Here is a 27,894-nt window from a genome sequence, read left to right on the forward strand (position 1 = left end):
GCCCCGCCTCCTACCCACGTGCTCCGCGGCCACCCCTTCGGCCGGGCGCGACCATCTCCGCGCCGGGGGGGGGGGGGGGTTGGGACTGACAAGGAGCCCCTTGTCCCGGCCCTTTGTCTGTGAGAAACCCCCACAGCCTCGGGTTATGCGGTTGCGAGGGGAGCTGCCTGCATCCCTCTCGTTTAATTTTGATTATAATGTGTTTAATGGTTTATGGCTTAACTCCTTTACCACCACCCCCCCCGGGCTGTGGTGGCTTGGGCGCGGCTGCGGCCGGGGAGCGCGGCGGGGCCGGGATGTGGCGGGCGCTGAGGGTGCTGCGGGGCAGCGGGTGAGTGCCCGGGGGGGACCTTCCTCACCCCTTCCCCTGCCCCTTCGGCTCCCCTCGGCTCCCCCTTCCCAGCTCCGTCCCCCAAACCCCACCCCAACTCCCGCTTCTCGCAGCATTTCCACGCGTGGCGGCGGGAAGAGCAGCGGGGCGCGGTCCCCTTGCTAGAGAGTCTCTGCTGCAGGCTGGGGGTCCCCCTGCTAGAGAGTCTCCGCTGCAGGCTGGGGGTCCCCTTGCTAGAGAGTCTCCGCTGCAGGCTGGGGGTCCCCCTGCTAGAGAGTCTCTTTGCTGCAGGCTGGGGGTCCCCTTGCTAGAGAGTCCCTGCTGCAGGCTGGGGGTCCCCTTGCTAGAGAGTCTCCGCTGCAGGCTGGGGGTCCCCCTGCTAGAGAGTCTCTTTGCTGCAGGCTGGGGGTCCCCTTGCTAGAGAGTCTCTGCTGCAGGCTGGGGGTCCCCTTGCTAGAGAGTCCCTGCTGCAGGCTGGGGGTCCCCTTGCTAGAGAGTCTCCGCTGCAGGCTGGGGGTCCCCCTGCTAGAGAGTCTCTTTGCTGCAGGCTGGGGGTCCCCTTGCTAGAGAGTCTCCGCTGCAGGCTGGGGGTCCCCCTGCTAGAGAGTCTCTTTGCTGCAGGCTGGGGGTCCCCCTGCTAGAGAGTCTCTGCTGCAGGCTGGGGGTCCCCCTGCTAGAGAGTCTCTGCTGCAGGCTGGGGGTCCCCCTGCTAGAGAGTCTCTGCTGCAGGCTGGGGGTCCCCCTGCTAGAGAGTCTCTGCTGCAGGCTGGGGGTCCCCTTGCTAGAGAGTCTCTGCTGCAGGCTGGGGGTCCCCCTGCTAGAGAGTCTCTGCTGCAGGCTGGGGGTCCCCCTGCTAGAGGGTCCCTCTGCTGCAGGCTGAGTGTCCCCTTGCTAGAGAGTCTCTTTGCTGCAAGCTGAGCATCCCCTTGGCTGAGGGTCCCCTTGCTAGAGAGTCCCTCTGCTACAGGCTGAGTGTCCCCTTGCCTGAGAGTCCCCCTGCTAGAGAGTCTCTTTGCTGCAAGCTGAGCATCCCCTTGGCTGAGGGTTCCCTTGCTAGAGAGTCCCTTTGCTACAGGCTGAGGGTCCCTTTGCTGCAGGCTGAGGGTCCCTTTTGGCTTGAGGGTCCCCTTGGCTGAGGGTGGCGGCTACAGGCTGAAGGTCCAGCCCCCTCCTGTAGGGGCTTGAACGTCCCTCTGTTATAAGCTGAAAGTCACTGTGGCTCAGGGTCCCTTTGCTATGGGCTGAATGTCCCCTTGGCTTGAGAGTCCCTTTGCTATGGGCTGTAGGTCCCCTTGGCTTGAGGGTCCCTTCTCTAATGCTCTTCATTTCCTTTTGCTGACTCCTCACCTCTTCCTGGCCGCTTTCCCTGCTGCCAGCTGCATGCAGGTGCTTCTTCCCCTTCTTTTTTCCCCCCTCTTTTTTTTTGCTGAGCTGAGCAATTTAATGCTCAGGGAGGGTTGGGAAATGTGCAGCCCGAGGCTGCCAAGGTCCAACTGCTCCCCGGAGCGGGCAGAGCCTGGCTTTTGCCCCCATGCCCTGGACTTTGCCAGGGTGCTGGAGTGAAGCAAATCCATTTGGAGCTTGCTCTGCCTCTCATCCTTTCCAGGCACCTTTTTCCTAGCAAGGAGAAGGGGTAGCTGGCCGCGGGGCAGGGGATATGTCCAGGCTGAGTTTCCGGCTCTGGCGTCATCAGCTGGCAGGATGGAGCCCGGGGCTGGTGACGAGGTGCTGTGCCCGGGCGTGTGGAGCTGGTTTGGCCAGGGGGCACGGCAGCGAGGGGTGGCACACGTGCTGCTGGAGAGACACACGTGTTACTGGCAGGCTGGGGTGTGGAGGGAAGGAAGAAGCTTGGAGGTGTGGGGGGAAGGGATTCAGCATCTGTCTTGCTGCTCTCCTAGGCGGAGGTGGCAGCACCGCTCGGCCCTCGAGGTGACCAATGAGCCCATCCTGGAGTTCAAACCGGGCAGCCCCGAGAGGGCAGCGCTGCAGAAGGTACCTCCAGGGGGGACTGGGCTTTGGTGGGGGGCTTTGAAGGCCTGGCTGTGCTTCAGGCTTTTCCCTGGGGTAGGGGAAACCTCACCCTGCCCAGTACCTGCTCCTTTGTGGGGGTCTTTGAAGTCCTGGCTGTACTTCAGGCTTTTCCCTGGGGTGGGGGAAACCTCATCCTGCCCAGTACCTGCTCCTTTGTGGGGGTCTTTGAAGTCCTGGCTGTGCTTCAGGCTCTTCCCTGGGGTGGGGGAAACCTCACCCTGCCCAGTACCTGCTCCTTTGTGGGGGTCTTTGAAGCCCTGGCTGTGCTTCAGGCTTTTCCCTGGGGTGGGGGAAACCCCATCCTGCCCAGTACCTGCTCCTTTGTGGGGGTCTCTGAAGCCCTGGCTGTGCTTCAGGCTCTTCCCTGGGGTGGGGGAAACCTCACCCTGCCCAGTACCTGTTCCTTTGTGGGGGTCTCTGAAGCCCTGGCTGTGCTTCAGGCTCTTCCCTGGGGTGGGGGAAACCTTACCCTGCCCAGTACCTGCTCCTTTGTGGGGGTCTTTGAAGCCCTGGCTGTGCTTCAGGCTCTTCCCTGGGGTGGGGGAAACCTCACCCTGCCCAGTACCTGTTCCTTTGTGGGGGTCTTTGAAGGCCTGGCTGTGCTTCAGGCTCTTCCCTGGGGTAGGGGAAACCTCACCCTGCCCAGTACCTGCTCCTTTGTGGGGGTCTCTGAAGCCCTGGCTGTGCTTCAGGCTCTTCCCTGGGGTGGGGGAAACCTCACCCTGCCCAGTACCTGCTCTTTCCCTTTGGGGACAGCTGCAGTTGTAGCTCCTGTCCCTCCAGCCTGCAGGCAGCCCATAGCCAGTGCTGGTTGCTGGGTTTCCCTTCGCTCCTGGGGCTGGTGGGGAGGATGGAGGGAGTGGGGGGGAAGCTGGTGGAGCTCTGTGTGCGCAGCTCCCACCACCCTGCTCTCCTCCTCCCCTTGCTTAGGCTCTTGCTGACCTGAAGGGCAAGACAGAAGCCATCCCCTGCGTGGTTGGGGGAGAGGAGGTGTGGACGTCCGCAGTGCGGTACCAGCTGTCGGTGAGTTGGGGGAGAGCTTCCTTAGGAGCTGAGGAAGGGGGCAGGAGGATGCATGTGGCAGGAGAGGGCTCTGTTGGGCTGGTAACTCTGGAAGGTTTTCTTCTCTTTCCAGCCCTTCAATCATGCACACAAGGTGGCCAAGTACTGCTATGCTGACAAGGTGAGTCGCACCTCGCTGCCCTCCCTCTTCCTTTCACTTTGCCTGGAAGGTTTCACCTGGGTTTAGCCTTATCTCCTGGCAAGAGATTGCTGGGAGCTTGCTGCTGAGGAGCTGCAAGTCCCTGCTCAGGTTGTCAGCAGGGCAGCTGCAGGGCTGGCTGTTGGCTTCCCAAGTCCCAGGGATCCTGGAACCAATCGGTCCCAGGGATCCCGGAACCAATTGCTTCCAGGAGCTGCAGATCTGGGGAGGTGGCTGCTGGGGGTGGTGCCTTGGTGAGGGTTTGTGGTGGTGGTTCTTCTGTGCTGCCTTTCCCCTTCTCCCCTTCTGCAGGAGCTCATCAACAAAGCCATTAACGCTGCCTTGGCAGCAAGGAAGGAATGGGACCTGAAACCTGTCCAGGACCGAGCCCAGATCTTCCTGAAGGCAGCTGACATGCTGAGTGGCCCCAGGAGAGCAGAAGTGCTGGCCAAAACCATGATTGGGCAGGTAATGGGGCTGTGGGACTGACCCAGCAGGGAGCTGGGAGGGAACTGGAGGAGCTGGGAGGCAGGGGGAGCTGCCAAGGTCATTTCTGTGGCAGTGGGAATGGCTGTAATGGTTGAATTGCCTATAGGTAGGGGGGTTCCAAACTGATCTCGCTTCTGCACTGGGAAGGAGGAGAGGTGAAGTGTCATGGGAAGCTGAGTTGATGTGGTGGGCTGTGATTGTCAGCCTTCACCCTTGCCAAATGCCTCAGCAGCCCTGGCTTTCACTCAGAGGCACTGAGGAGTGGTGGGGGAGCAGGAGTGGAAGTGATGTCCCCTTGCACCAGCACGGACTAGGGTGCAAGGGAGATGGGGTGGGATGGGGGCTTGCAGGAGGCCACAGCCTCTGGGAGGCAGCATGGGGTCCTGTGTCCACTTCTGGGCTCCCCAGTTTGAGGAGGACAGGGGCTTGCTGGAGAGGGTACAGCAAAGGGCTACAAAGATGCTGAGGGGGCTGGGGCATCTTGTTCCAGGCAACCAGCAGCAGAACAAGAGGACACAGTCTCAAGCTGTGCCAGGGGAGGTTCAGGCTGGATGTTAGGAAGAAGTTCTGCATAGAAAGAGAGATTGGCCATGGGAATGTGCTGCCCAGGGAGGTGGTGGAGTCCCCATCCCTGGAGGTGTTTAGGAAGAGCCTGGATGGGGTGCTTGGTGCCATGGTTTAGTTGATCAGATGGTGCTGGGTGATGGGTTGGACTTGAGGATCTCCAAGGTCTCTTCCAACCTGGTTTATCCTATCCTATCCTATCCTATCCTATCCTATCCTATCCTATCCTATCCTATCCTATCCTATCCTATCCTATCCTATCCTATCCTATCCTATCCTATCCTATCCTATCCTCTGGGATGAGGAAAGGCTGAGAGAGTTGGGGCTATTTAGTCTGGAAAAGAGAAGACTGAAGGGGGACCTCATCAGTAGTTCAAGGGTGGGTGGCAGGAGGATGGGACCAAGCTTTTGTCAGTGGTGCCCAGGGACAGGACAAGGGACAGCAGGCACAACATTGAACACAGGAAGTTTCATCCAAACATGAGGAGGAGGTTTTTCTAAGGGTGCTGGAGCCCTGGAGCAGGCTGCCCAGAGAGGTGGTGGAGTCTCCACCTCTGGAGACATTCCAAACCCAGCTGGGCATGTTCCTGTGTAACCTGCTGTAGGTGACCCTGCCTTGGCAGGGGGGTTGGACTGGATGCTCTCCAGAGGTCCTGTCCAACCCCTACCATTCCACTGGGAGAGAGGCAGCCCACAAACCACATCCAAGTGCTCTGTGCTGCACTGCTGCAGCTCAGGGCTGCTGCATTGACCTTCTCCAGGCTCTCCCTCACTCAGTGCTCAGTGATTATGAACTGAACACGAGCCACCAGTGTGCCCAGGTGGCCAAGAAGGCCAAGGGCATCCTGGCCTGCAGCAGGAAGAGTGTGGCCAGCAGGAGCAGGGAAGTCCTTGTGCCCTGTGCTCAGCACTGCTTAGGCTACACCTGGAGTCCTGTGTCCAGTTCTGGGCTCCTCAGGTTAGGAAAGAGGTTGAGCTGCTGGAAGGTGTCCAGAGAAGGGCAAGAAAGCTGGGGAGGGGTCTGGGGCACAGCCCTGGGAGGAGAGGCTGAGGGAGCTGGGGTTGCTTAGCCTGGAGAAGAGGAGGCTCAGGGGAGACCTTCTTGCTCTCTCCAACTCCCTGCAGGGAGGTTGGAGCCAGCTGGGGGTTGGTCTCTTCTGCCAGGCAGGCACCCAGCCCCAGAACAAGAGGACACAGTCTCAAGCTGTGCCAGGGGAGGTTTAGGCTGGAGGTGAGGAGAAAGTTCGTCCCAGAGAGAGTTGTTGGCCATTGGGATGTGCTGCCCAGGGAGGTGGTGGAGTCCCCATCCCTGGAGGTGTTCCAGAGGGGCTTGGATGTGGCACTTGGAGCCATGGTTTAGCTGTCAGGAGGTGTTAGGTATCAGGTCATAGGTTGGACTTGCTGATCTCTGAGGTCTTTCCCAGCCTGGTTGATTCTGTGATTGTGTGCCATGGGCTCCCCTGGCAGGGCAAAACTGTGATCCAGGCAGAGATCGACGCCGCGGCCGAGCTCATCGACTTCTTCCGCTTCAACGCCAAGTACGCCCTGGAGCTGGAGGACAGCCAGCCCATCAGCGTGGACATCAGCACCAACAGCATGGTCTACAGGGGGCTGGAGGTGAGGAGAAGGGTGGGGGCTCCCTTACTGTCATCCTGAGCTGTTGGCAAGAGGCCCTGTGCCCCCACCAGCCCCTCTTCCCTCCTCTCCTCTCCCACTGCAGGGGTTCGTGGCGGCCGTCTCGCCCTTCAACTTCACTGCCATCGGCGGCAACCTGGCAGGGGCTCCAGCACTGATGGTGAGTGTTGTGCTGGGCCTCAGGGGAAGGCTGGGAGGGGCACCCACCCAGGAGGGGCACCCACCCTCTCCAAGGCCATGGTTTATAGAAGCACAGAATGGTCAGGGCTGGAAGGGAGCTCAAGGCTCAGCCAGCTCCAACCCCCTGCCATGGGCAGGGACACCTCACACTGCAGCAGGTTGCTCACAGCCACATCCAGCCTGGCTGCAAACACCTCCAGGCAGGAGGCTTCCACCACCTCCCTGGGCAACCTGTGCCAGGCTCTCACCACCCTCCTGGGGAACAACTTCTTCCTAACATCCAGTCTCAATCTCCCCACTTCTAGTTTTGCTCCATCCCCCCCAGTCCTATCCCTCCCTGACACCCTCAAAAGTCCCTCCCCAGCTTTCTTGGAGCCCCCTGCAGACCCTCAAGGCCACAATGAGGTCACCTGGGAGCCTTCTCTCCAGCCTGCACAACCCCAACTCCCTCAGTCTGTCCTCACAGCAGAGCAGCTCCAGCCCTCTGCTCCTCCTCGTGGCCCTTCTCTGGACACCTTCCAGCACCTCCAGATGCTTCCTGGGGCTCTTTGTGTTGGAAAAGACCTTTAAGGTCATCCAGCTCAACTGCTCTCTGTCTCTGCCAAGGCTGGGGCTCAACCATGGCCCTCAGCACCTCATCTGTGTGCCTTTGAAACATCTCCAGGCATGGGGATTCAGTCACCTCCCTGGGCTGGGATCCACAAGGTGGGAATTTGGCCTCTCTGGGTCTCTGGTGCCATTGAGCAGGACAGACTTGGACTGCATAGGACCTGGGTTCAATAGGGCCACACCTATGGCCTGAAATTGTGCCAGGGGAGGTTTAGGTTGGACATGAGCAACAATTTCTTTCCTGAGAGAGTGGTCAGCATTGGAAGAGGCTGCCCAGGGAGGCCACAGCAGTCACAGAATCATTAAGGTTTGAAAAGACCTCTAAGATCTTCAAGTCCAACCTTCCTCCCAACACCACCATGGCCATCAAACCATCTCCCAGAGTGCCAGGGCCACACACACATTTCTTGGTAGCTCCCCCTCCTCCCTGGGCAGCCTGTTCCAATCCCTGACCCCTCCTAATCTCCAACCTAACCCTCCCCTGGTGCACCACAAGGCTGTTTCCTCTCATCCTCTCTTTAGTTACCTGGGAGAAGAAGCCAGTTCCAACTTCACTCCAACCTCCTTTCAGGTAGCTGTAGAGAGCAATGAGGTCTCCTCTCAGCCTCCTCTTCTTCAGGCTGAACAACCCCAGCCCCCTCAGCCTCTCTCCCTAAGATCTGCTCTCCAAAGCCCTCAGCAGTTTTGTTGCCCTCACGGAGTCCTGTGAGGCCAAGACAATGAGTAAGGTCACAGTCTCACCAAGGTTGGAAGAGACCTCGAGGATCATCCAGTCCAAGCTGTCACCACAGACCTCATGACCAGACCATGGCACCAAGTGCCACATCCAATCCCCTCTGGAACACCTCCAGGGATGGGGACTCCACCACCTCCCTGGGCAGCACATTCCCATGGCCAATTCCTCTCTGTATGAAGAACTTTCTCCTCACCTCCAGCCTAAACTTCCCCTGGCACAGCTTGAGACTGTGTCCTCTTGTTCTGCTGCTGGGTGCCTGCTTGGGAGAAGAGACCAACCCCCACCTGGCTCCAACCTCCCTGCAGGGAGTTGGAGAGAGCAAGAAGGTCTCCCCTGAGCCTCCTCTTCTCCAGGCTAAGCAACCCCAGCTCCCTCAGCCTCTCCTCCCAGGGCTGTGCTCCAGACCCCTCCCCAGCTTTCTTGCCCTTCTCTGGACACCTTCCAGCAGCTCAACCTCTTTCCTAACCTGAGGAGCCCAGAGCTGGACACAGGACTCCAGGTGTGGCCTAAGCAGTGCTGAGCACAGGGCACAAGGACTTCCCTGCTCCTGCTGGCCACACTCTTCCTGCTGCAGGCCAGGATACCCTTGGCCTTCTTGGCCCCCTGGGCACACTGCTGGCTCCTGTTCAGCTGCTGTCACCCACTACCCCCAGGTCCCTTTCTGCCTGGCTGCTCTCAGCCACTCTGCCCCCAGCCTGTAGCACTGCCTGGGGTTGTTGTGGCCAAAGTGCAGCCCCTGGCACTTGGACTTGTTCAATGCCATCCTGTTGGCCTCTGCCCATCTGTCCAGCCTGGCAAGATCCCTCTGCAGAGCCCTCCTGCCCTCTAAGTGACCAACATCTGCTCCTAACTTGGTGTCAGCTGCAAACTTGCTTATGACTGACTCAATCCCCTTGTCCAGATCATCAGTGAAGATGTTAAAGAGGAAAGAGGTCACCTCCTGGGATGCCTGGATGTGTTCCAGGGAGGAGTGAGGAGAAGCAAGGGAAAGAGTGAAGCTGATGTGGAGCTGGGAAGCTTTTGGGGGGAGGGAGATGTGATCCTCCCACCCCAGGACTTGAAGAAAGTCCTTGGTTTGGGGGCATTTGGTGATGAATTCACCTCAGAGGGGATGAACCTCAACTGGGATGGGGTGAGCCTGTGCTGGTGGCTGTGGGGTGAACTGTGTTGGGCATCCTGAAGTGCATCCACCTCTTCCTCCTTGACATTCCTGCTGGGCTGGAGCAGCAGCACAATGCAATCCCCCTGGATCTGGACCTGGGGCAAAACAAAATGGGAGCCAGGCATTAGCTGGTGACTTGAAAAACTCAGCAGCAGCAGCAGGTGGTACCTGCAATGAAGTTTAGGCCCAAATGGTGCCTTAATGAGGGGGTATTAATTAGCTCCCCAGTGTTTAGTCCCTGCAGTAAATTCCCAGGGGATTAAACATTCCTCTTGCCTGCATAGCTGGAGGGATCAGGGTGGTTAATGCCACTGCAGGGTCAGGGGGGGTGGGATTGCCTTGGGAATGGAGCAGTTGCCCCCACTGGTGCCAGGCAGCCTGTCTGCAGCGGTCCCACTTAGGTGTCCCAGCTCCTGGAGAGCTTTTGCAGAGCCTGGTTTGGTTTTCTCACCACTGGGAGTGGGAGGATTTGGTGGGGGGGAGAGCCCAGAGGGAGCTTTGCCTGCCCCTCAGCTCCTTGGAAAGCAGGTGCCTGGTTGGGACAGAGCCTGAGAGTCCCTTTCCTGCTCCCCTGGGGCTGTGAGCCTGTGGCACAGTCACGTGTGGTGGGGGCCCAGGCAGGGTGGCAGTGACGCAGGGCAGGTCACAGAGCCAAGGGGAGGATGGTGGCAGCCAGCCAAAGGGGTGGGGTGCCCCTGGCAGCCTGCTGGCACCCAGGCACTTGTTTGCTTGTGCACCACCAGTAAGGTGGGTGCAGGGTTTTGTGCCACTGCCTGGGCTGGCACAGCCAGCTGCTGGGGGGGGGCAGCGAGGGGCAGTGCTCCTGCTGGGGTTGGCACATTGCTTGGCACTGCCAGCCCATTTCCTGAGGCATCAAACAGCTCCATGCTTCGTGGCTCCTCTTGGGGAAGGCAGAACTCCATGTCCCTGGCAAGGGAGGGTGTGACAAGGGAGGATTTTTGTGCCTTGAGCTGAGCAGGGCAGTCACAGCCCTTTATGATCCCAGTGCTTGGGGTGAAAGGGAGGTGGGGATCCCCCCAGAGTGCCACTGCTCTGTCCCCATCCGCTGCAGGCTGCAGGGAAGGCTTTGACCAGAGCACTTAAACATCCAGGGCTGTTCAGCCTGGAGAAGAGAAGGCTCCAGGGGGACCTTAGAGCAGCCTTCCAGTACCTGAAGGGGGCTACAGGAGAGCTGGGGAGGGACTTTTGACGAGGGTTTGTGGTGACAGGATGAGGGACAGTGGCTGGAAGAGGGGAGATTGAGACTGGAGAGGAGGAAGAAATGCTTTAGAGTGAGGGTGGGGAGACACAGGCACAGGTTGCCCAGGGAGGCTGCGGCTGCCCCCTCCCTGGAGGTGTTGAAAGCCAGCTTGGATTAATCAAATTCAGACTGGAGATGAGGAAGAAATTCTTTAGAGGGAGGGTGGGGAGACAGAGGAACAGACTGCCCAGGGAGGCTGTGGCTGCTTTCTCCCTGGAGGTGTTCAAGGCCAGCTTGGATTAATCAAATTGAGACTGGAGATGAGGAAGAAATGCTTTAGAGTGAGGGTGGGGAGACTCTGGCACAGGCTGCCCAGGGAGGCTGTGGCTGCTTTCTCCCTGGAGGTGCTCAAGGCCAGGCTGGATGAGTCCTTGAGCAACCAGGGCTGGTGGGCGGTGTCCCTGCCCATGGCAGGGGGGGGTTGGACCTAGCTGACCGTGAGGATCCCTTCCACCCCAAGCCATCCCGTGGCGTCCTGCCCACGTTGGAGCCTTTGCCTCGGGGGCTGACTTTTTCCTCTGGGTTGTTTTTTCTCTCCCCCTCAGGGCAACGTGGTGCTGTGGAAGCCCAGTGACACTGCCCTGCTCTCCAGCTACGCCGTCTACCAGGTGCTGCTGGAGGCTGGGCTGCCTCCCGGCGTGGTGCAGTTCGTGCCTGCGGACGGGCCGGAGTTCGGCGACGCCGTCACCAGCTCCCCGCACCTCTGCGGCCTCAACTTCACCGGCAGCGTGCCGTAAGCAGCCAGCGGCCGTAAGCAGCCAGCGGCCGTAAGCAGCCAGCGGCCGTAAGCAGCCAGCGGCCGTAAGCAGCCAGCGGCCGTAAGCAGCCAGCGGCCGTAAGCAGCCAGCGGCCGTAAGCAGCCAGCGGCCGCGAGCAGCCAGCGGCCCCTGCCTCAGGGCAGCCGAGCACGGAACGCTTTGGCTTGGGAGGGGCCTCCAAAGCTCACCCAGTCCAACCCCCACCCCCCCTGCAGCCGGCAGGAGCCTCCGCAGCTAGAGCAGGGCTGCCCAGAGCCCTGCCCAGCCTCACCAGAGCAGGGCTGCCCAGAGCCCTGCCCAGCCTCACCAGAGCAGAGCTGCCCAGAGCCCTGCCCAGCCTCACCAGAGCAGGCTGCCCAGAGCCCTGCCCAGCCTCACCAGAACAGGCTGCCCAGAGCCCTGCCCAGCCTCACCAGAGCAGGGCTGCCCAGAGCCCTGCCCAGCCTCACCAGAGCAGGGCTGCCCAGAGCCCTGCCCAGCCTCACCAGAGCAGAGCTGCCCAGAGCCCTGCCCAGCCTCACCAGAGCAGGCTGCCCAGAGCCCTGCCCAGCCTCACCAGAACAGGCTGCCCAGAGCCCTGCCCAGCCTCACCAGAGCAGGGCTGCCCAGAGCCCTGCCCAGCCTCACCTAGCCGCGGCGCTTGGAGCCGTGGGTCAGTGAGTCAGGAGCTGGGGGGTGACAGGTTGGACTTGGTGATCTCTGAGGTCTTTGCCAACGTTATTGACTCCCTCCTCTCTCCCTCCCTCCCTCCCTCCTCCCTCTCTCCCTCCCTCCCTCCCTCCTCTCTCTCTCCCTCCCTCCTCTCTCTCTCCCTCCCTCCTCTCTCTCTCCCTCCCTCCTCTCTCTCTCCCTCCCTCCTCTCTCTCTCCCTCCCTCCTCTCTCTCTCCCTCCCTCCTCTCTCTCTCCCTCCCTCCTCTCTCTCTCCCTCCCTCCTCTCTCTCTCCCTCCCTCCTCTCTCTCTCCCTCCCTCCTCTCTCTCTCCCTCCCTCCTCTCTCTCTCCCTCCCTCCTCTCTCTCTCCCTCCCTCCTCTCTCTCTCCCTCCCTCCTCTCTCTCTCCCTCCCTCCTCTCTCTCTCCCTCCCTCCTCTCTCTCTCCCTCCCTCCTCTCTCTCTCCCTCCCTCCTCTCTCTCTCCCTCCCTCCTCTCTCTCTCCCTCCCTCCTCTCTCTCTCCCTCCCTCCTCTCTCTCTCCCTCCTCTCTCTCTCCCTCCTCTCTCTCTCCCTCCTCTCTCTCCCTCCCTCCCTCCTCTCTCTCCCTCCCTCCCTCCTCTCTCTCCCTCCCTCCCTCCTCTCTCTCCCTCCCTCCCTCCTCTCTCTCCCTCCCTCCTCTCTCTCCCTCCCTCCCTCCTCTCTCTCCCTCCCTCCCTCCTCTCTCTCCCTCCCCCCCTCCTCTCTCTCCCTCCCTCCCTCCTCTCTCTCCCTCCCTCCCTCCTCTCTCTCCCTCCCTCCCTCCTCTCTCTCCCTCCCTCCCTCCTCTCTCTCTCTCCCTCCCTCCTCTCTCTCTCTCCCTCCCTCCTCTCTCCCTCCCTCCCTCCTCTCTCCCTCCCTCCTCTCCCTCCTCTCTCTCTCCCTCCTCTCCCTCCCTCTCCCATAGTGGTGGAATCCCCATCCCTGGAAGGGTTCCAGAGCTTCAGAGCTGTGGTGCTGGGGGCCATGCTTTAGCCCCAGCCTTGACAGAGTCAGAGAGGGGTTGGCCTGGATGAGCTCACAGAGCTTTTCCAACCCAATTCTCTGATCCAAGGCACACACAGACCTGCGTGTGCCCCTGCCCTGTCTCCCAGGGGTGCTGTGACCTGCTGCCCTGCCCTGGCACAGTGAGAGCAGCTCCAGGCAGGTTGGCAGAGCTGTGCTGTGCCCACACATCGTGTGTGTGTGGGGGGGGGGGAGGGGAGGTGGGGTCCTGGTGATGCTGAGGGCCCTGGCAGCCCGTAACGAGCTGTTCCAGCTGGGCACCTCGCTCCACTGGGGAGGGACATGGTCTGCTGAGCACCAAGCTGTGGAGGTGGGAAGCTCATAAATTAGTGTTAGTGGCTGTGCCTCCTGGGGGGAGCTCATTAGCATTTTTATTGTCTTTTTGCAGCCAGAGGTTTGTCACAGTAAGGGATTGAAAGGAGAGGAGGTGGGGGGAAAGGAGGCCAGAAACTTCTGCTGGGTGCTTGCTCCTCTGCTCTGTGCCCTGTGCCACTGCAGCAGTTTCCTCATCTCTAAAACCAGGGAGGGTCCCAGCAGGAGCAGGGAGGTGATTTAGGTTGGACATCAGGAGGAAGATCTGCTCAACAAGCAGCTGAAGAGGAGCCAGCAGTGTGCCCAGGGGGCCCAAGAAAGCCAAAGGCCTCCTGGCTGGGGTCAGCAATGCTGTGTGCAGCAGGAGCAGGGAGGGGACTGACCCCTGGGACTCAGCTCTGGGGAGGCCACACCTGGAGGGCTGTGTCCAGTTTTGGGCACCTCCATCCAAGAGAGATGTGGAGGTGCTGGAGCCAGGGCAGAGGAGGGCAAGGAAGCTGTGAAGGGCCTGGAGAATGAATCTGATGAGGAGAGACTGAAGGAGCTGGGGATGGTTAGCTTGGAAAAGAGGAGGCTGAGGGAGACCTCATTGCTGTCTACATCTACCTGAAAGGAGGTTGGGGAGAGGTTGGTGCTAGTCTCTTCTCACAGGTAATTAGTGCTAGAAGAAGAGGGAATGGCCTCAGGCTGCCACTGGGTAGGTTTAGACTGGACAGTAGGCAAAAGAGTGGTCAGGGACTGGGATGTGCTGCCCAGGGAGGTGGTGGAGTCCCCAAGCCTCGATGTGTTTCAAGGTGGTTTGGATGTGGTGCTTGGGGCTGTGCTTGAGGGGTGACCCTTGCAGAGTATTGGAAAGTGCTGCCCAGGGAGCACTGATGGTTTGAAGTTCCCCTTTGACTTCTTCCAGGGCTGTTAGGAACCAGGGCAGTGACCTTGGCTTTGGGATGGTCAGATTCCAGCTCCCCCATAAACTTCTGTACCATCTGGAGTTCTAGTTTGGAAAAGAGGAGGCTGAGGGGAGACCTCATTGCTGTCTACATCTACCTGAAAAGGACATTGTAGAGAGGTTGCTGCTGTCATTACAGCAGGTGATTAGTGACAGAAGAAGAGGGAATGGCCTCAGGCTGCCACTGGGTAGGTTCAGACTGGGCAGTAGGAAAAAGAGTGGTCAGGGACTGGGATGTGCTGCCCAGGGAGGTGGTGGAGTCCCCAGGCCTGGCTGTGTTTCAGGGTGGTTTGGATGTGGTGCTTGGGGGAGGCTATGCTTTAGGGGTGAGCCTTGCAGAGCAGGGTTCTGGGTTGGACTTGGTGACCCTGAGGCTCTTCTCCAACCTGACTGTTTCAGTGATTCTGTGATGGTGACCGTGGCTTCCAGGTCTCATTCCCAGCCAGCTGCTTGGAGCTGGCCCTTCTTTTGGGGGGGGGGGTTTGCTGAGGTCCCCTTCAGCAGAACACATCTCCCACTCCTGCCCCTTTTTCTTCCCCTCTCTGCTAAGGCCAGAGCACACTAAGCAGCTCCTCCTTTCTCTTCCAGGACCTTCAAGAGGCTCTGGAAGCAGGTGTCTGAAAACCTGGATCGCTACCGCAATTTCCCACGCCTGGCTGGAGGTAACTGCCTCTGCTGCTGCCTTTCTCTGTGCCATGCACTGGTGGGGGCACAGTTCCTCCCCTGCCTGGGGAGAAGCTAAAGGAGAGGAGGTTGAGGGGAGACCTGCTGGCTCTTTACAACTCCCTGAAAGGAGGCTGGAGTCAGATGGGGGTTCTGTGATCTCCTATCCCAGGGAACAAGTGATAGGATAGCAGGAAACGGCCTCAGGTTGCACCAGGAGAGGTTTAGGTTGGAGATGAGAAGAAAATCCTTCAGGCAAAGAGTTCTCAAAGACTGCCCTAAGCTGCCCAGGGAGGTGGTTGAATTCCCATGCCTGGAAGTGTTTAAAAGAGACAGGGTTCTGGTGCTGAGGGCCATGGTTTAGCCCCAGGAGACTAGGAAGAAACTGGAGATGAGGAAGAAATTCTTCCCCATGAGGGTGGTGAGAGACTGGAAGAGGCTGCCCAGGGAGGTGGTGGAGTCCCCATCCCTGGAGGTGTTCAAGAAATGTGTGGCCATGGCACTTTGGGACATGGCTTGATGGCCATGGTGGGGTTGGGTTGCTGGTGGGACTTGATCTTAGAGGTCTTTTCCAAGCCAAACAATTCCATGATAACTCCACACCAAAGCCAGGAAGGGACTTCTAACAAGGGCTTGGGGTGGCAGGGTGAAGAAGGAATGGAGTGAAGCTTGAGGAGGGCAGATTCAGACTGGAGATGAGGAAGAAATTGTTTAGAAGGAGGGTGATGAGACACAGGAACAGGCTGCCCAGGGAGGCTGTGGCTCCCTGGAGGTGTTCAAAACCAGCTTGGATTAATCAGATTGGAGATTAAGAAGACATTTTTTACAGGGAGGGTGGTGAGACACAGGAACAGGCTGCCCAGGGAGGCTGTGGCTCTCTGGAGGTGTTCAAAACCATCTTGGATTAATCAGATTGGGGATTGGAGATCAAGAAGACATTTTTTACAGGGAGAGTGATGAGACACAGGAACAGGTTGCTCAGGGAGGCTGTGGCTGGACCCTCACTGGAGATGTTGAAAGCCAGCTTGGATTAATCAGATTGGAGATGAGGAAAAAATTGTTTAGAAGGAGGGTGGTGAGACACAGGAACAGGCTGCCCAGGGAGGCTGTGGCTCCCTGGAGGTGTTCAAAACCAGCTTGGATTAATCAGATTGGAGATTGGAGATTAAGAAGACATGTTTTACAGGGAGAGTGGTGAGACACAGGGGACAGGTTGCTGAGGGAGGCTGTGCCTGGCCCCTCACTGGAGATGTTGAAAGCCAGCTTGGATTAATCAGATTGGAGATTAGGAAGAAATTGTTTAGAAGGAGGGTGGTGAGACACAGGAACAGGCTGCCCAGGGAGGCTGTGGCTCCCTGGAGGTGTTCAAAACCAGCTTGGATTAATCAGATTGGAGATTAAGAAGACATTTTTTACAGGGAGGGTGGTGAGACACAGGAACAGGCTGCCCAGGGAGGCTGTGGCTCTCTGGAGGTGTTCAAAACCAGCTTGGATTAATCAGATTCAGATTGGAGATTAAGAAGACATTTTTTACAGGGAGGGTGGTGAGACACAGGGACAGGTTGCTGAGGGAGGCTGTGGCTGGCCCCTCCCTGGAGGTGTTGAAAACCATCTTGGATTAATCAGATTGGAGATTAGGAAGATATTTTTTACAGGGAGGGTGGTGAGACACAGGAACAGGCTGCCCAGGGAGGCTGTGGCTCCCTGGAGGTGTTCAAAACCAGTTTGGATTAATCAGATTGGAGATTAGGAAGACATTTTTTACAGGGGGGGTGATGAGACACAGGAACAGGTTGCTGAGGGAGGCTGTGGCTGGCCCCTCCCTGGAGGTGTTGAAAACCATCTTGGATTAATCAGATTGGAGATTAGGAAGACATTTTTTACAGGGAGGGTGATGAGACACAGGAACAGGCTGCCCAGGGAGCCTGTGGCTCCCTGGAGGTATTCAAAGCCAGCTTGGATTCATCCTTGAGCAACCTGGGCTGGTGAGAGGTGACCCTACCCCATGCCCAGGTGCTTGGAACCGGCTTGACCTTCAAGCCCCCTTCCACCCCAACCCCATCCTTAGCCTCCCACACCCACATCCAGCCGGGGCTTAAAAGCCTCTGGGGGAAGCAGGCTTAGTCCTTTTGGAGGGTGATCCACGCCTGACAGCTTTCCCCCCTGCTCCCAACTCCCTGGGCCGCCGCCGCAGAGTGCGGGGGGAAGAACTTCCACCTGGTGCACCGCTCGGCCGACGTGGGCAGCGCCGTCAACGGGACCCTGCGCTCCGCCTTCGAGTACGGCGGCCAGAAGTGCTCCGCCTGCTCCCGCCTCTACGCCCCGGACTCGCTGTGGCCCCAGATCAAAGCGAAGCTGCTGGAGGAGCACGGGAAGATCAAAGTGGGAGACGTGAGCGGAGCTGCCGGGCTGCTGGAAGGGCTTTGCGGCTCAGCGGGTGGTTGATGGGATTAGAGGCTGCGGGAACTGGCTACTAATTCCTATTGAACCCAGCTCTCTCCGGTGGGTTGTTTTTTTTCCTCATCCGTGGCTTCTCCCCCCCCCCACCCTGCACCACCACGGACTTTCTCTGGGCTTCCCCCTCCCACCTTCCTCCACCTGGAGTACTGCGTCCAGGTCTGGAGCCTCTATGGCAAGAGGGATGTGGAGGTGCTGGGAGGTGTCCAGAGCAGGGCCAGGAGGAGGAGCAGAGGGCTGGAGCTGCTCTGCTGTGAGGACAGACTGAAGGAGTTGGGGCTGTTCAGTCTGCAGAAGAGAAGGCTCCGAGGTGACCTCATTGTGGCCTTCCAGGATCTGAAGGGGGCTACAGGAAGGCTGGGGAGGGACTGCTCAGGATCTCAGGGAGTGATAGGACTAGGGGGAATGGAATGAAGCTGGAGGTGGGGAGATTCAGGCTGAAGGGGGAGGAGGAAGTTCTTCCCCATGAGAGTGGTGAAGCCCTGGACTGGGTTGTGCAGGGAGGTGGTTGAGGCCCCATCCCTGGGGGTGTTTTAAGGCCAGGCTGGATGAGGCTCTGGCCAGGCTGATCTAGTGTGGGGTGTCCCTGCCCATGGCAAGGGGGTTGGAACTGGCTGATCCTTGTGGTCCCTTCCAACCCTGACTGATTCTATGATACCTCTTCATCTCCCTTATGTTTAATTTGGGGCTTTTTTTTTTTCCCCCTTTGGAGAGTGATTAGAAACTGTAGCCAGAGCCTGCAGGAAGGAGGTGCTGAGCGCTGCAGGCTGATGGAAAAGGGAGTTCCAAAGAGGTGTGCTGGGGAGGAGGAGTTGGGTAGGGTGGAATGTGAGGGCTTTCAGCTCCTCCTAACTCACACTTAGAGTTGTTGGGGTTTTTTTGGGGGGTTGTTTTTTTTTTGTGGCTGGCTGCATCCTCACTTTTGCCTCCTTTCTGCCTCCCCCACAGCCCACCCAGGACTTTGGGACCTTCTTCTCTGCAGTCATTGATGACAAGGTGAGCTCAGCCCCCCCCTCCTGGTTCTGCTGGTGAGAGAAGGGGAAAGACCACCAGGCTTGGGTTAAGTGGGTTGGGTTGCTTACAGCAGTCAGAGGCTGATTTTTCAGCCTTCTTTGGCTCCTTCCTTGGAGGATTTGATGGCTTAGTCATTGCCCCTCTTCAAAAGGGGTTTATTTTGCTGAGAAAAGAGCTGAGATAGAAGCAGAGAATTGCTTGAGTTGGAAAAGACCTCCAAGATCCTGGAGTCCAACCATCAACCAACACCACCATGGCCACTAAACCATGTCCCAAAGCACCATGGCCACACATTTCCTGAACACCTCCAGGCCTGGGGACTCCACCACCTCCCTGGGCAGCCTGTGCCAGAGCCTGACCACTCTTGCAGCAAAGAAATTGTTCCTCATGTCCAACCTTAACCTCCCCTGGCACAAATGTAATCCTTAGAGTGCCCAGGGCTGTGTTTTTTTCCAGCTCCTAGCCCTTCTTTTGAGCTGGAAGAGCACTAAGAGCAGTCTAGCCCTGAGAAGGGTTGTCCAAACCTGCCTAAACCCACCCTCATGGTTAAATATTTCCTTTTGCCAGTCTTTTGCCCGGATAAAGAAATGGCTGGAGCATGCCAGGAGTTCCCCCAACCTCACCATCCTGGCAGGAGGGGGCTGTGATGACAGTGTGGGGTACTTCGTTGAGCCCTGCATCGTGGAGAGCAAAGACCCCCAGGACCCCATCATGAAAGAGGTGAGGGCAGCTTCTGGGGAGGTTCTTTACAGTAAGGGGGTGGGGGGGGACACACTGGACCTGGAGGTGTTCAAGGCCAGGCTGGATGAGGCCTTGAGCAGCCTGGGCTGGTGGGAGGTGTCCCTGCCCATGGCAAGGGGTTGGAAATGGAGGATCTCGAAGGTCCCTTCCAATCCAAACCAATCTGAGGTAGCAGGAAAAGGAACTAAGGAGGCTGTAGGTCCTCATCCTGAGGTGTCCATTGGGGGTGTGGAGATGGGATGGGATAGGATGGGATAGGATGGGATGGAATGGGATGGGGTAGGATAGGATAGGAGAGGATGGAATGGAATGGAACAGGATAGGAGAGGATGGAATAGAATAGGATAGGAGAGGATGGGATGGAATGGAATAGGATAGGAGAGGAGAGGATGGAATGGAATGGAATAGGAGAGGATGGAATGGAATGGAATAGGAGAGGAGAGGATGGAATGGAATGGAATAGGATAGGAGAGGATGGGATGGAATGGAATAGGATAGGAGAGGAGAGGATGGAATGGAATGGAATAGGAGAGGATGGAATGGAATGGAATAGGAGAGGAGAGGATGGAATGGAATGGAATAGGATAGGAGAGGAGAGGATGGAATGGAATAGGATAGGAGAGGAGAGGATGGAATGGAACAGGAGAGGAGAGGATGGAATGGAATGGAATAGGATAGAGGAGAGGATGGAATGGAATAGGATAGAGGAGAGGATGGAATGGAATAGGATAGGAGAGGATGGAATGGAATGGACTGGAATAGGAGAGGAGAGGATGGACTGGAATAGGAGAGGAGAGGATGGAATGGAATAGGAGAGGAGAGGATGGAATGGAATAGGAGAGGAGAGGATGGAATGGAATAGGAGAGGAGAGGATGGAATGGAATAGGAGAGGAGAGGATGGAATGGAATAGGAGAGGATGGAATGGAATAGAATAGGAGAGGATGGAATGGAATAGAATAGGAGAGGATGGAATGGAATGGAACAGGAGAGGAGAGGATGGAATGGAATAGAATAGGAGAGGATGGAATGGAATGGAACAGGAGAGGAGAGGATGGAATGGAATAGGATAGAGGAGAGGATGGAATGGAATAGGATAGGAGAGGATGGAATGGAATGGACTGGAATAGGAGAGGAGAGGATGGAATGGAATGGAACAGGAGAGGAGAGGATGGAATGGAATAGGATAGAGGAGAGGATGGAATGGAATGGACTGGAATAGGATAGGAGAGGAGAGGATGGAATGGAATAGAATAGGAGAGGATGGAATGGAATGGAATAGGAGAGGAGAGGATGGAATGGAATAGGAGAGGATGGAATGGAATAGGAGAGGATGGAATGGAATAGGATAGGAGAGGAGAGGATGGAATGGAATGGAACAGGAGAGGAGAGGATGGAATGGAATAGGAGAGGAGAGGATGGAATGGAATAGGAGAGGATGGAATGGAATAGGATAGGAGAGGATGGAATGGAATGGAATAGGAGAGGATGGAATGGAATGGAATAGGAGAGGAGAGGATGGAATGGAATAGGAGAGGATGGAATGGAATAGGAGAGGATGGAATGGAATAGGATAGGAGAGGAGAGGATGGAATGGAATGGAACAGGAGAGGAGAGGATGGAATGGAGTAGGAGAGGAGAGGATGGAATGGAATAGGAGAGGATGGAATGGAATAGGATAGGAGAGGATGGAATGGAATAGGAGAGGATGGAATGGAATAGGAGAGGATGGAATGGAATAGGATAGGAGAGGAGAGGATGGAATGGAATGGAACAGGAGAGGAGAGGATGGAATGGAGTAGGAGAGGAGAGGATGGAATGGAATAGGAGAGGATGGAATGGAATAGGATAGGAGAGGATGGAATGGAATAGGAGAGGATGGAATGGAATAGGAGAGGATGGAATGGAATAGGATAGGAGAGGAGAGGATGGAATGGAATGGAACAGGAGAGGAGAGGATGGAATGGAGTAGGAGAGGAGAGGATGGAATGGAATAGGAGAGGATGGAATGGAATAGGATAGGAGAGGATGGAATGGAATAGGATAGGAGAGGATGGAATGGAATGGACTGGAATAGGAGAGGAGAGGAGAGGATGGAATGGAATGGAACAGGAGAGGAGAGGATGGAATAGGATAGGAGAGGAGAGGATGGAATAGGATAGGAGAGGATGGAATGGAATAGGAGAGGATGGAATGGAATGGAATGGGATGGAATAGAATAGAATTAACCAGGTTGGAAAAGACCTTTGAGATCATTAAGTCCAACCTATCACCCTGCACCTAAACCATGGCCCTAAGTGCCTCCTGACTTGACCAGAGCAGGGATGTTCTGCTCATCATGGTATAGAATCACAGAATGGTTTGGGTTGGGAAGGACCTTAAAGGTCATCCAGTTCCAACCCCCTGCCATGGGCAGGGGCATCTTCCACTAGACCAAGTTGCTTCAAGGCCCTATTCAACCTGGCCTTGAACAGCTCCTGAGAGGGAGCATCCACAACCTCCCTGGGCAACCCATTCCAGTGTCTCCCCTCTGCCATGGAGAAGAATTTCCTCCTTGCTTCTCCTCTAAATCCACTTTAAGCCATTACCGCTTGGCCCATGGTGACAAAAGTGCCTCTCCAGCCCTCTCTCTCTTAGCTGTCTGGGTGCTGCAGCACCCAAGCCTCCCTTTTGGAGGCTGTCCTCATGGAATTCTTCTTTTCTTTGGCTGCCCAGGAGATTTTTGGCCCTATCCTGACCGTGTACGTGTACCCCGAGAAGAAGTACAAGGAGGTGCTGGAGCTGATCGACACCACCACGCCCTATGGCCTCACGGGGGCGCTCTTCGCCCAGGAGACGTAAGAGTCCCAACAAAACCACCAAAACCCCCCTAATACAACACCAAATCCATCCCCAAGCACCGCAGAGGCTCTTCCCTTTCTTGGGGTGAACCTTCCAGCTCCCTCCAGTGCCCTGTGCTGTGTGGTGAGGAGGGGAGAGAGCTCTTCCCACCAAGCTCCTCCTGAGGAGATGGGGAGGGGGTGCCTCTAAAGTGGCTTTGCAGCCCAAAATTGCCTTTTGGGGCTTGTTTGGGGGTTTGTTTTTGGCTGTGAAACTACCCCAAAGGGCAAAGCCTTGATGCATCCCCAGCCCCCTGAAGCAGCAGGAGGGCTAAGAGCAGCGTGACCTCAAAGAGGGCTCATAGAATAGTCAGGGTTGGAAGGGAGCTCAAGGCTCAGCCAGCTCCAACCCCCCTGCCATGGGCAGGGACACCTCACACCACAGCAGGTTGCTCACAGCCACATCCAGCCTGGCTGCAAACACCTCCAGGCAGGAGGCTTCCACCACCTCCCTGGGCAACCTGTGCCAGGCTCTCACCACCCTCCTGGGGAACAACTTCTTCCTCACAGCCAATCTCAATCTCCCCACTTCTAGTTCTGCTCCATCCCCCCCAGTCCTATCACTCCCTGACACCCTCAAAAGTCCCTCCCCAGCTTTCCTGTAGGCTCCCTTCAGATCCTGGAAGGCCACAATGAGGTCTCTGGGAGACTTCTCCTCTCCAGACTGCACAACCCCAACTCTCTCAGTCTGTCTCCATAGCAGAGCAGCTCCAGCCCTCTGCTCCTCCTCGTGGCCCTTCTCTGGACACCTTCCAGCACCTCCAAATCCTTCCTGTAATAGAGGCTCCAGAACTGGATGCAGAGCTCCAGGAGGGAGTTAGAATCCCCTTCAATTTCTCACAAGAAAACTCAGAGAAACAAACTGAAAGAAAACAAAATCGAAGCTCCACCTCTGCCCAACCTGTTCCAGAATAGAATAGAATAGACCAGGTGGAAGAGACCTCAGAGATCAGCAAGTCCAACCTCTCACCCAACATCATCTGATCAACTCAACCATGGCACCAAGAGTCTCATCCAGGCTCTTCCTAAACACCTCCAGGGATGGGGACTCCACCACCTCCCTGGGCAGCACATTCCCATGGCCAATCTCTCTCTCTATGAAGAATTTCTTCCTAACCTCCAGCCTGAGCTTCCCCTGGCACAGCTTGAGACTGTGTCCTCTTGTTCTGGGGCTGGGTGCCTGGGAGAAGAGACCAACCCCCACCTGGCTCCAACCTCCCTGCAGGGAGTTGGAGAGAGCAAGAAGGTCTCCCCTGAGCCTCCTCTGCTCCAGGCTAAGCAACCCCAGCTCCCTCAGCCTCTCCTCCCAGGGCTGTGCTCCAGACCCCTCCCCAGCTTTCTTGCCCTTCTCTGGACACCTTCAAGTCTCTCAATGTCCTTCTTAAACTGAGGAGCCCAGAACTGGACACAGGACTCCAGGTGTGGCCTAAGCAGTGCTGAGCACAGGGCACAAGGACTTCCCTGCTCCTGCTGGCCACACTCTTCCTGCTGCAGGCCAGGATGCCCTTGGCCTTCTTGGCCCCCTGGGCACACTGCTGGCTCATGTTCAGCCTACTATCCACCACTCCCCCCAGGTCCCTTTCTGCCTGGCTGCTCTCAGCCACTCTGCCCCCAGCCTGTAGCACTGCCTGGGGTTGTTGTGGCCAATATGCAGAACCTGGCACTTGGATGTGTTCAATCTCCTGCCCTTGGCCTCTGCCCACCTGCCCAGCCTGGCAAGGTCCCTCTGCAGAGCTCTCCTTCCACCCTCTAACAGCTCAACTCCTGCCCCCAGCCTGGGGTCACCTGCAGAGCTACTGCTGATGGACTCAATGCCCTTATCCCCATCAGAGAAGCACAAAAGAGGCTTTTTCTGTGCCCCTTTCATGGCGGTGGAGGCCTCTGCAGGAGGTTTTTGTCATGCTCACAGCCCATTCTCTGCTTCCCCCCTACCCCCCAGGAGGGTGATCGAGGAAGCCAGGAGCCTGCTGCGCAACGCCGCCGGCAACTTCTACATCAACGACAAGTCCACGGGGGCCGTGGTGGCTCAGCAGCCCTTCGGGGGCTCCCGAATCTCAGGTGAGACCAAAAGCCTGGGGCTGGGGCTGGGGCTGGGGCTGGCAGCCAGCTGGATGGCTGTGGGAGGAGCTGCATGCCCTCAGCTCCTGCAGCGGGGCCGGGTCCCTGCAACCAGTGGGGAGTGAGGTTGGTTCCCTGCACCCAGGGGGGAGGTTGGTTCCTTGCACCCAGAGGGGAGGTTGGTTCCTTGCACCTAGAGGGGAGGTTGGTTCCTTGCACCCAGGGGGGAGGTTGGTTCCCCCACACCCAGGGTGAGGTTGGTTCCCTGCACCCAGGGGGAGGTTGGTTCCTTTGCACCCAGGGGGGAGGTTGGTTCCTTGCACCCAGAGGGGAGGTTGGTTCCCTGCACCCAGGGGGAGGTTGGTTCCTTGCACCCAGAGGGGAGGTTGGTTCCCTTGCACCCAGGGGGAGGTTGGTTCCTTGCACCCATGGGGGAGGTTGGTTCCTTGCACCCAGGGGGAGGTTGGTTCCTTTGCACCCAGGGGGGAGGTTGGTTCCTTGCACCCAGAGGGGAGGTTGGTTCCCTGCACCTAGGTGGGACTGAGGTCAATTCCTTGCACTTGGTTGGGGTCAGTTCCCCCCATCTAGAGTAGGGGGGAGGTCAGTTCCATCACCTGGGGGAGGTTGGTTCCTTGCACCTAGAGGGGAGGTTGGTTCCCTTGCACCCAGAGGGGAGGTTGGTTCCTTGCACCCAGGGGGGAGGTTGGTTCCTTGCACCCAGAGGGGAGGTTGGTTCCTTGCACCTAGAGGGGAGGTTGGTTCCTTGCACCTAGAGGGGAGGTTGGTTCCCTTGCACCCAGGGGGGAGGTTGGTTCCTTGCACCCAGGGGGAGGTTGGTTCCTTGCACCCAGAGGGGAGGTTGGTTCCTTGCACCCAGGGGGGAGGTTGGTTCCCTTCAGCCAGGGGGGAGGTTGGTTCCTTGCACCCAGGGGGGAGGTTGGTTCCTTGCACCCAGGGGGGAGGTTGGTTCCCTTGCACCCAGGGGGAGGTTGGTTCCTTGCACCCATGGGGGAGGTTGGTTCCTTGCACCCAGGGGGGAGGTTGGTTCCTTGCACCCAGGGGGGAGGTTGGTTCCTTGCACCCAGAGGGGAGGTTGGTTCCTTGCACCCAGAGGGGAGGTTGGTTCCTTGCACCCAGGGGGGAGGTTGGTTCCCTGCACCCAGAGGGGAGGTTGGTTCCCTTGCACCCAGGGGGGAGGTTGGTTCCTTGCACCCAGGGGGGAGGTTGGTTCCTTGCACCCAGGGGGGAGGTTGGTTCCTTGCACCCAGGGGGGAGGTTGGTTCCTTGCACCCAGAGGGGAGGTTGGTTCCTTGCACCCAGAGGGGAGGTTGGTTCCCTTGCACCCAGGGGGAGGTTGGTTCCCTTGCACCCAGGGGGGAGGTTGGTTCCCTGCACCCAGAGGGGAGGTTGGTTCCTTGCACCCAGGGGGAGGTTGGTTCCCTTGCACCCAGGGGGGAGGTTGGTTCCTTGCACCCAGAGGGGAGGTTGGTTCCTTGCACCCAGGGGGAGGTTGGTTCCTTGCACCCAGGGGGGAGGTTGGTTCCCTTGCACCCAGGGGGAGGTTGGTTCCCTTGCACCCAGGGGGAGGTTGGTTCCTTGCACCCAGAGGGGAGGTTGGTTCCCTGCACCCAGGGGGAGGTTGGTTCCCTTGCACCCAGGGGGGAGGTTGGTTCCCTTGCACCCAGGGGGGAGGTTGGTTCCTTGCACCCAGGGGGAGGTTGGTTCCTTGCACCCAGAGGGGAGGTTGGTTCCTTGCACCCAGGGGGGAGGTTGGTTCCCTTCAGCCAGGGGGGAGGTTGGTTCCTTGCACCCAGGGGGGAGGTTGGTTCCCTTGCACCCAGAGGGGAGGTTGGTTCCCTGCACCCAGGGGGAGGTTGGTTCCCTTGCACCCAGGGGGGAGGTTGGTTCCTTGCACCCAGGGGGAGGTTGGTTCCTTGCACCCAGAGGGGAGGTTGGTTCCTTGCACCCAGGGGGGAGGTTGGTTCCCTTCAGCCAGGGGGGAGGTTGGTTCCTTGCACCCAGGGGGGAGGTTGGTTCCTTGCACCCAGGGGGGAGGTTGGTTCCCTTGCACCCAGGGGGAGGTTGGTTCCTTGCACCCATGGGGGAGGTTGGTTCCTTGCACCCAGGGGGGAGGTTGGTTCCCTGCACCTAGGTGGGAGTGAGGTCAATTCCTTGCACTTGAGGGAGGTTGGCTCCCTGCACCTAAGCTGGGCAGTCCTCCATATCAATCCAGCCTGAGGGATGGACTGGGAGCAGCCCTGCAGAAAAGGACTTTGGGGGTGCTGGTGGGGGGAGAAGCTGCCCAGGAGCCTGCAATGGGCACTGGCAGCCCAGAAGGCCAATGGCAGCTTGGCTGCCATTGGCCTTCTGGGCTGCCTGTGCCCATTGCCAGAGAGGGAGAGAAAGGATCCTGCCCCTCTGCTCTGGTGAGGCCTCACCTGCAGGGCTGTGTCCAGCTGTGGGACCACAACACATGATGGAGAGGGTCCAGAGGAGGCCCCAAAGATGATCAGAGGGCTGGAGCACCCCCTTCTACAAGGGCAGGCTGGGAGAGCTGGGGCTGTTCAGCCTGGAGAGGAGAAGGCTCCAGGGAGACCTCAGAGCTGCATTTCAGTGTCTGAAGGGGGGAGAGCTACAGGGAGGGACTGCTCAGAAGGGGCTGTGGGGACAGGATGAGGGACAATGGTTTGAAGCTGGAGCAGGGGAGGATTAGGTTGGACATCAGGAGGAAGTTCTTTCCCCCATGAGGGTGGGGAGACATTGAAACAGGTTGCCCAGGGAGGTGGTTGAGACTCCATCCCTTCAAGATCAGCCTCCGTGGGCATCCTGATCTAGTTGGAGGTGTCCCTGCTGCCTGCAGGGTGGCCAAGATGACCTTTTGGGGGTCCTTTCCAGTCTGTGAGTCCCTTATCCTCCACCTCCTGCTCACCAGTGCCTGCTTGCCTTCCCTTCTTGCCCCAGGCACCAACGACAAGCCTGGGGGTCCCCACTACATCCTGCGCTGGACGTCCCCCCAGGCCATCAAGGAGACACACGTGCCCCTGAAGGACTGGCGCTACTCCTACATGCAGTGATGCTGCCTCCTCCTGGGGCTGCTGCTGTTGTCTCCTCCTGGGGCTGCTGCTGCCTCCTCCTGGGGCTGCTGCTGCTGCCTGTTGTCTCCTCCTGCTGGTGCTACCTTCTCCAGGCCCTGCTGCCTTCCCTCCAGGCCCAGCGCCGCTTACTACTGATCCTCGACGCACAGAGTGGCTTCCCGGCCACAGCCTTACACAGCACTTAACTCTACTGATCTGCACCCTGAGCAGCTTGGCTTTGGGGCTGTTTCTCAAGGTGGGAGTCAGGTATTAAATTGTTAACTCCAAAAGAAGAAGTCCTTGTGGGTTGTTTGGTTTTTAGGGTCGTGGAATCGTCAGGGCTGGAAGGGAGCTCAAGGCTCAGCCAGCTCCAACCCCCTGCCATGGGCAGGGACACCTCACACCACAGCAGGTTGCTCACAGCCACATCCAGCCTGGCTGCAAACACCTCCAGGCAGGAGGCTTCCACCAGCTCCCTGGGCAACCTGTGCCAGGCTCTCACCACCCTCATGGAGAAGAGACACTGGAACAGGTTGCCCAGGGAGGTGGTTGAATTGTTTTGGTTGGAATAGACCTTTAGACCTTTTCTCCCTAACATCACAGAGTCACCAAGGTTGGAAGAGACCTCAAAGATCATCAAGTCCAAGCTGTCACCACAGACCTCATGACTAAACCATGGCACCAAGTGCCACATCCAAGCCCCTCTTGAATACCTCCAGGGATGGGGACTCCACCACCTCCCTGGGCAGCACATTCCCATGGCCAATCTCTCTTGCTGGGAAGAACTTTCTCTACACCTCCAGCCTAAACCTCCCCTGGCACAGCTTGAGACTGTGTCCTCTTGTTCTGGTGCTGCTTGCCTGGGGGAAGAGCCCAACCCCCACCTGGCTCCAACCTCCCTTCAGGGAGTTGGAGAGAGCAAGAAGGTCTCCCCTGAGCCTCCTCTTCTCCAGGCTAAGCAACCCCAGCTCCCTCAGCCTCTCCTCGTCTCCCCACTTCTAGTTTTGCTCCATCCCCCCCAGTCCTATCAGTCCCTGACACCCTCAGCAGTCCCTCCCCAGCTTTCTTGGAGCCCACTTCAGATCCTGGAAGGCCACAATGA

At 58.0% G+C, this 27,894-nt stretch overlaps 1 protein-coding gene across 2 annotated transcripts; it reads left to right on the forward strand.

The window, feature by feature from the left end:
* Positions 1-238: 238 nt before the first annotated feature.
* ALDH4A1 (aldehyde dehydrogenase 4 family member A1) lies at positions 239-27,088 on the forward strand. Of its 2 annotated transcripts, none has more exons than XM_068162725.1 (15): positions 239-331; positions 2,230-2,323; positions 3,293-3,385; positions 3,498-3,545; positions 3,876-4,031; positions 6,084-6,233; positions 6,337-6,411; positions 10,745-10,932; positions 14,496-14,569; positions 16,765-16,961; positions 17,976-18,023; positions 18,609-18,761; positions 21,497-21,618; positions 23,600-23,718; positions 26,680-27,088. In XM_068162725.1, exons 1-15 carry the CDS (start codon positions 297-299, stop codon positions 26,790-26,792), a joined length of 1,665 nt encoding a protein of 554 aa, XP_068018826.1. In that variant the 5' UTR covers positions 239-296; the 3' UTR covers positions 26,793-27,088. The 2 variants fall into 2 exon arrangements, with proteins under 2 accessions (XP_068018826.1, XP_068018827.1); XM_068162726.1 differs by lacking the exon at positions 239-331 and adding an exon at positions 1,940-2,056.
* Positions 27,089-27,894: the final 806 nt, after the last annotated feature.

This window comes from Melanerpes formicivorus, unplaced genomic scaffold (assembly GCF_026170545.1).
Source record: "Melanerpes formicivorus ecotype bairdi unplaced genomic scaffold, bMelFor1.0.p_v2 SCAF_67, whole genome shotgun sequence".
NCBI lineage: Eukaryota > Metazoa > Chordata > Aves > Piciformes > Picidae > Melanerpes > Melanerpes formicivorus.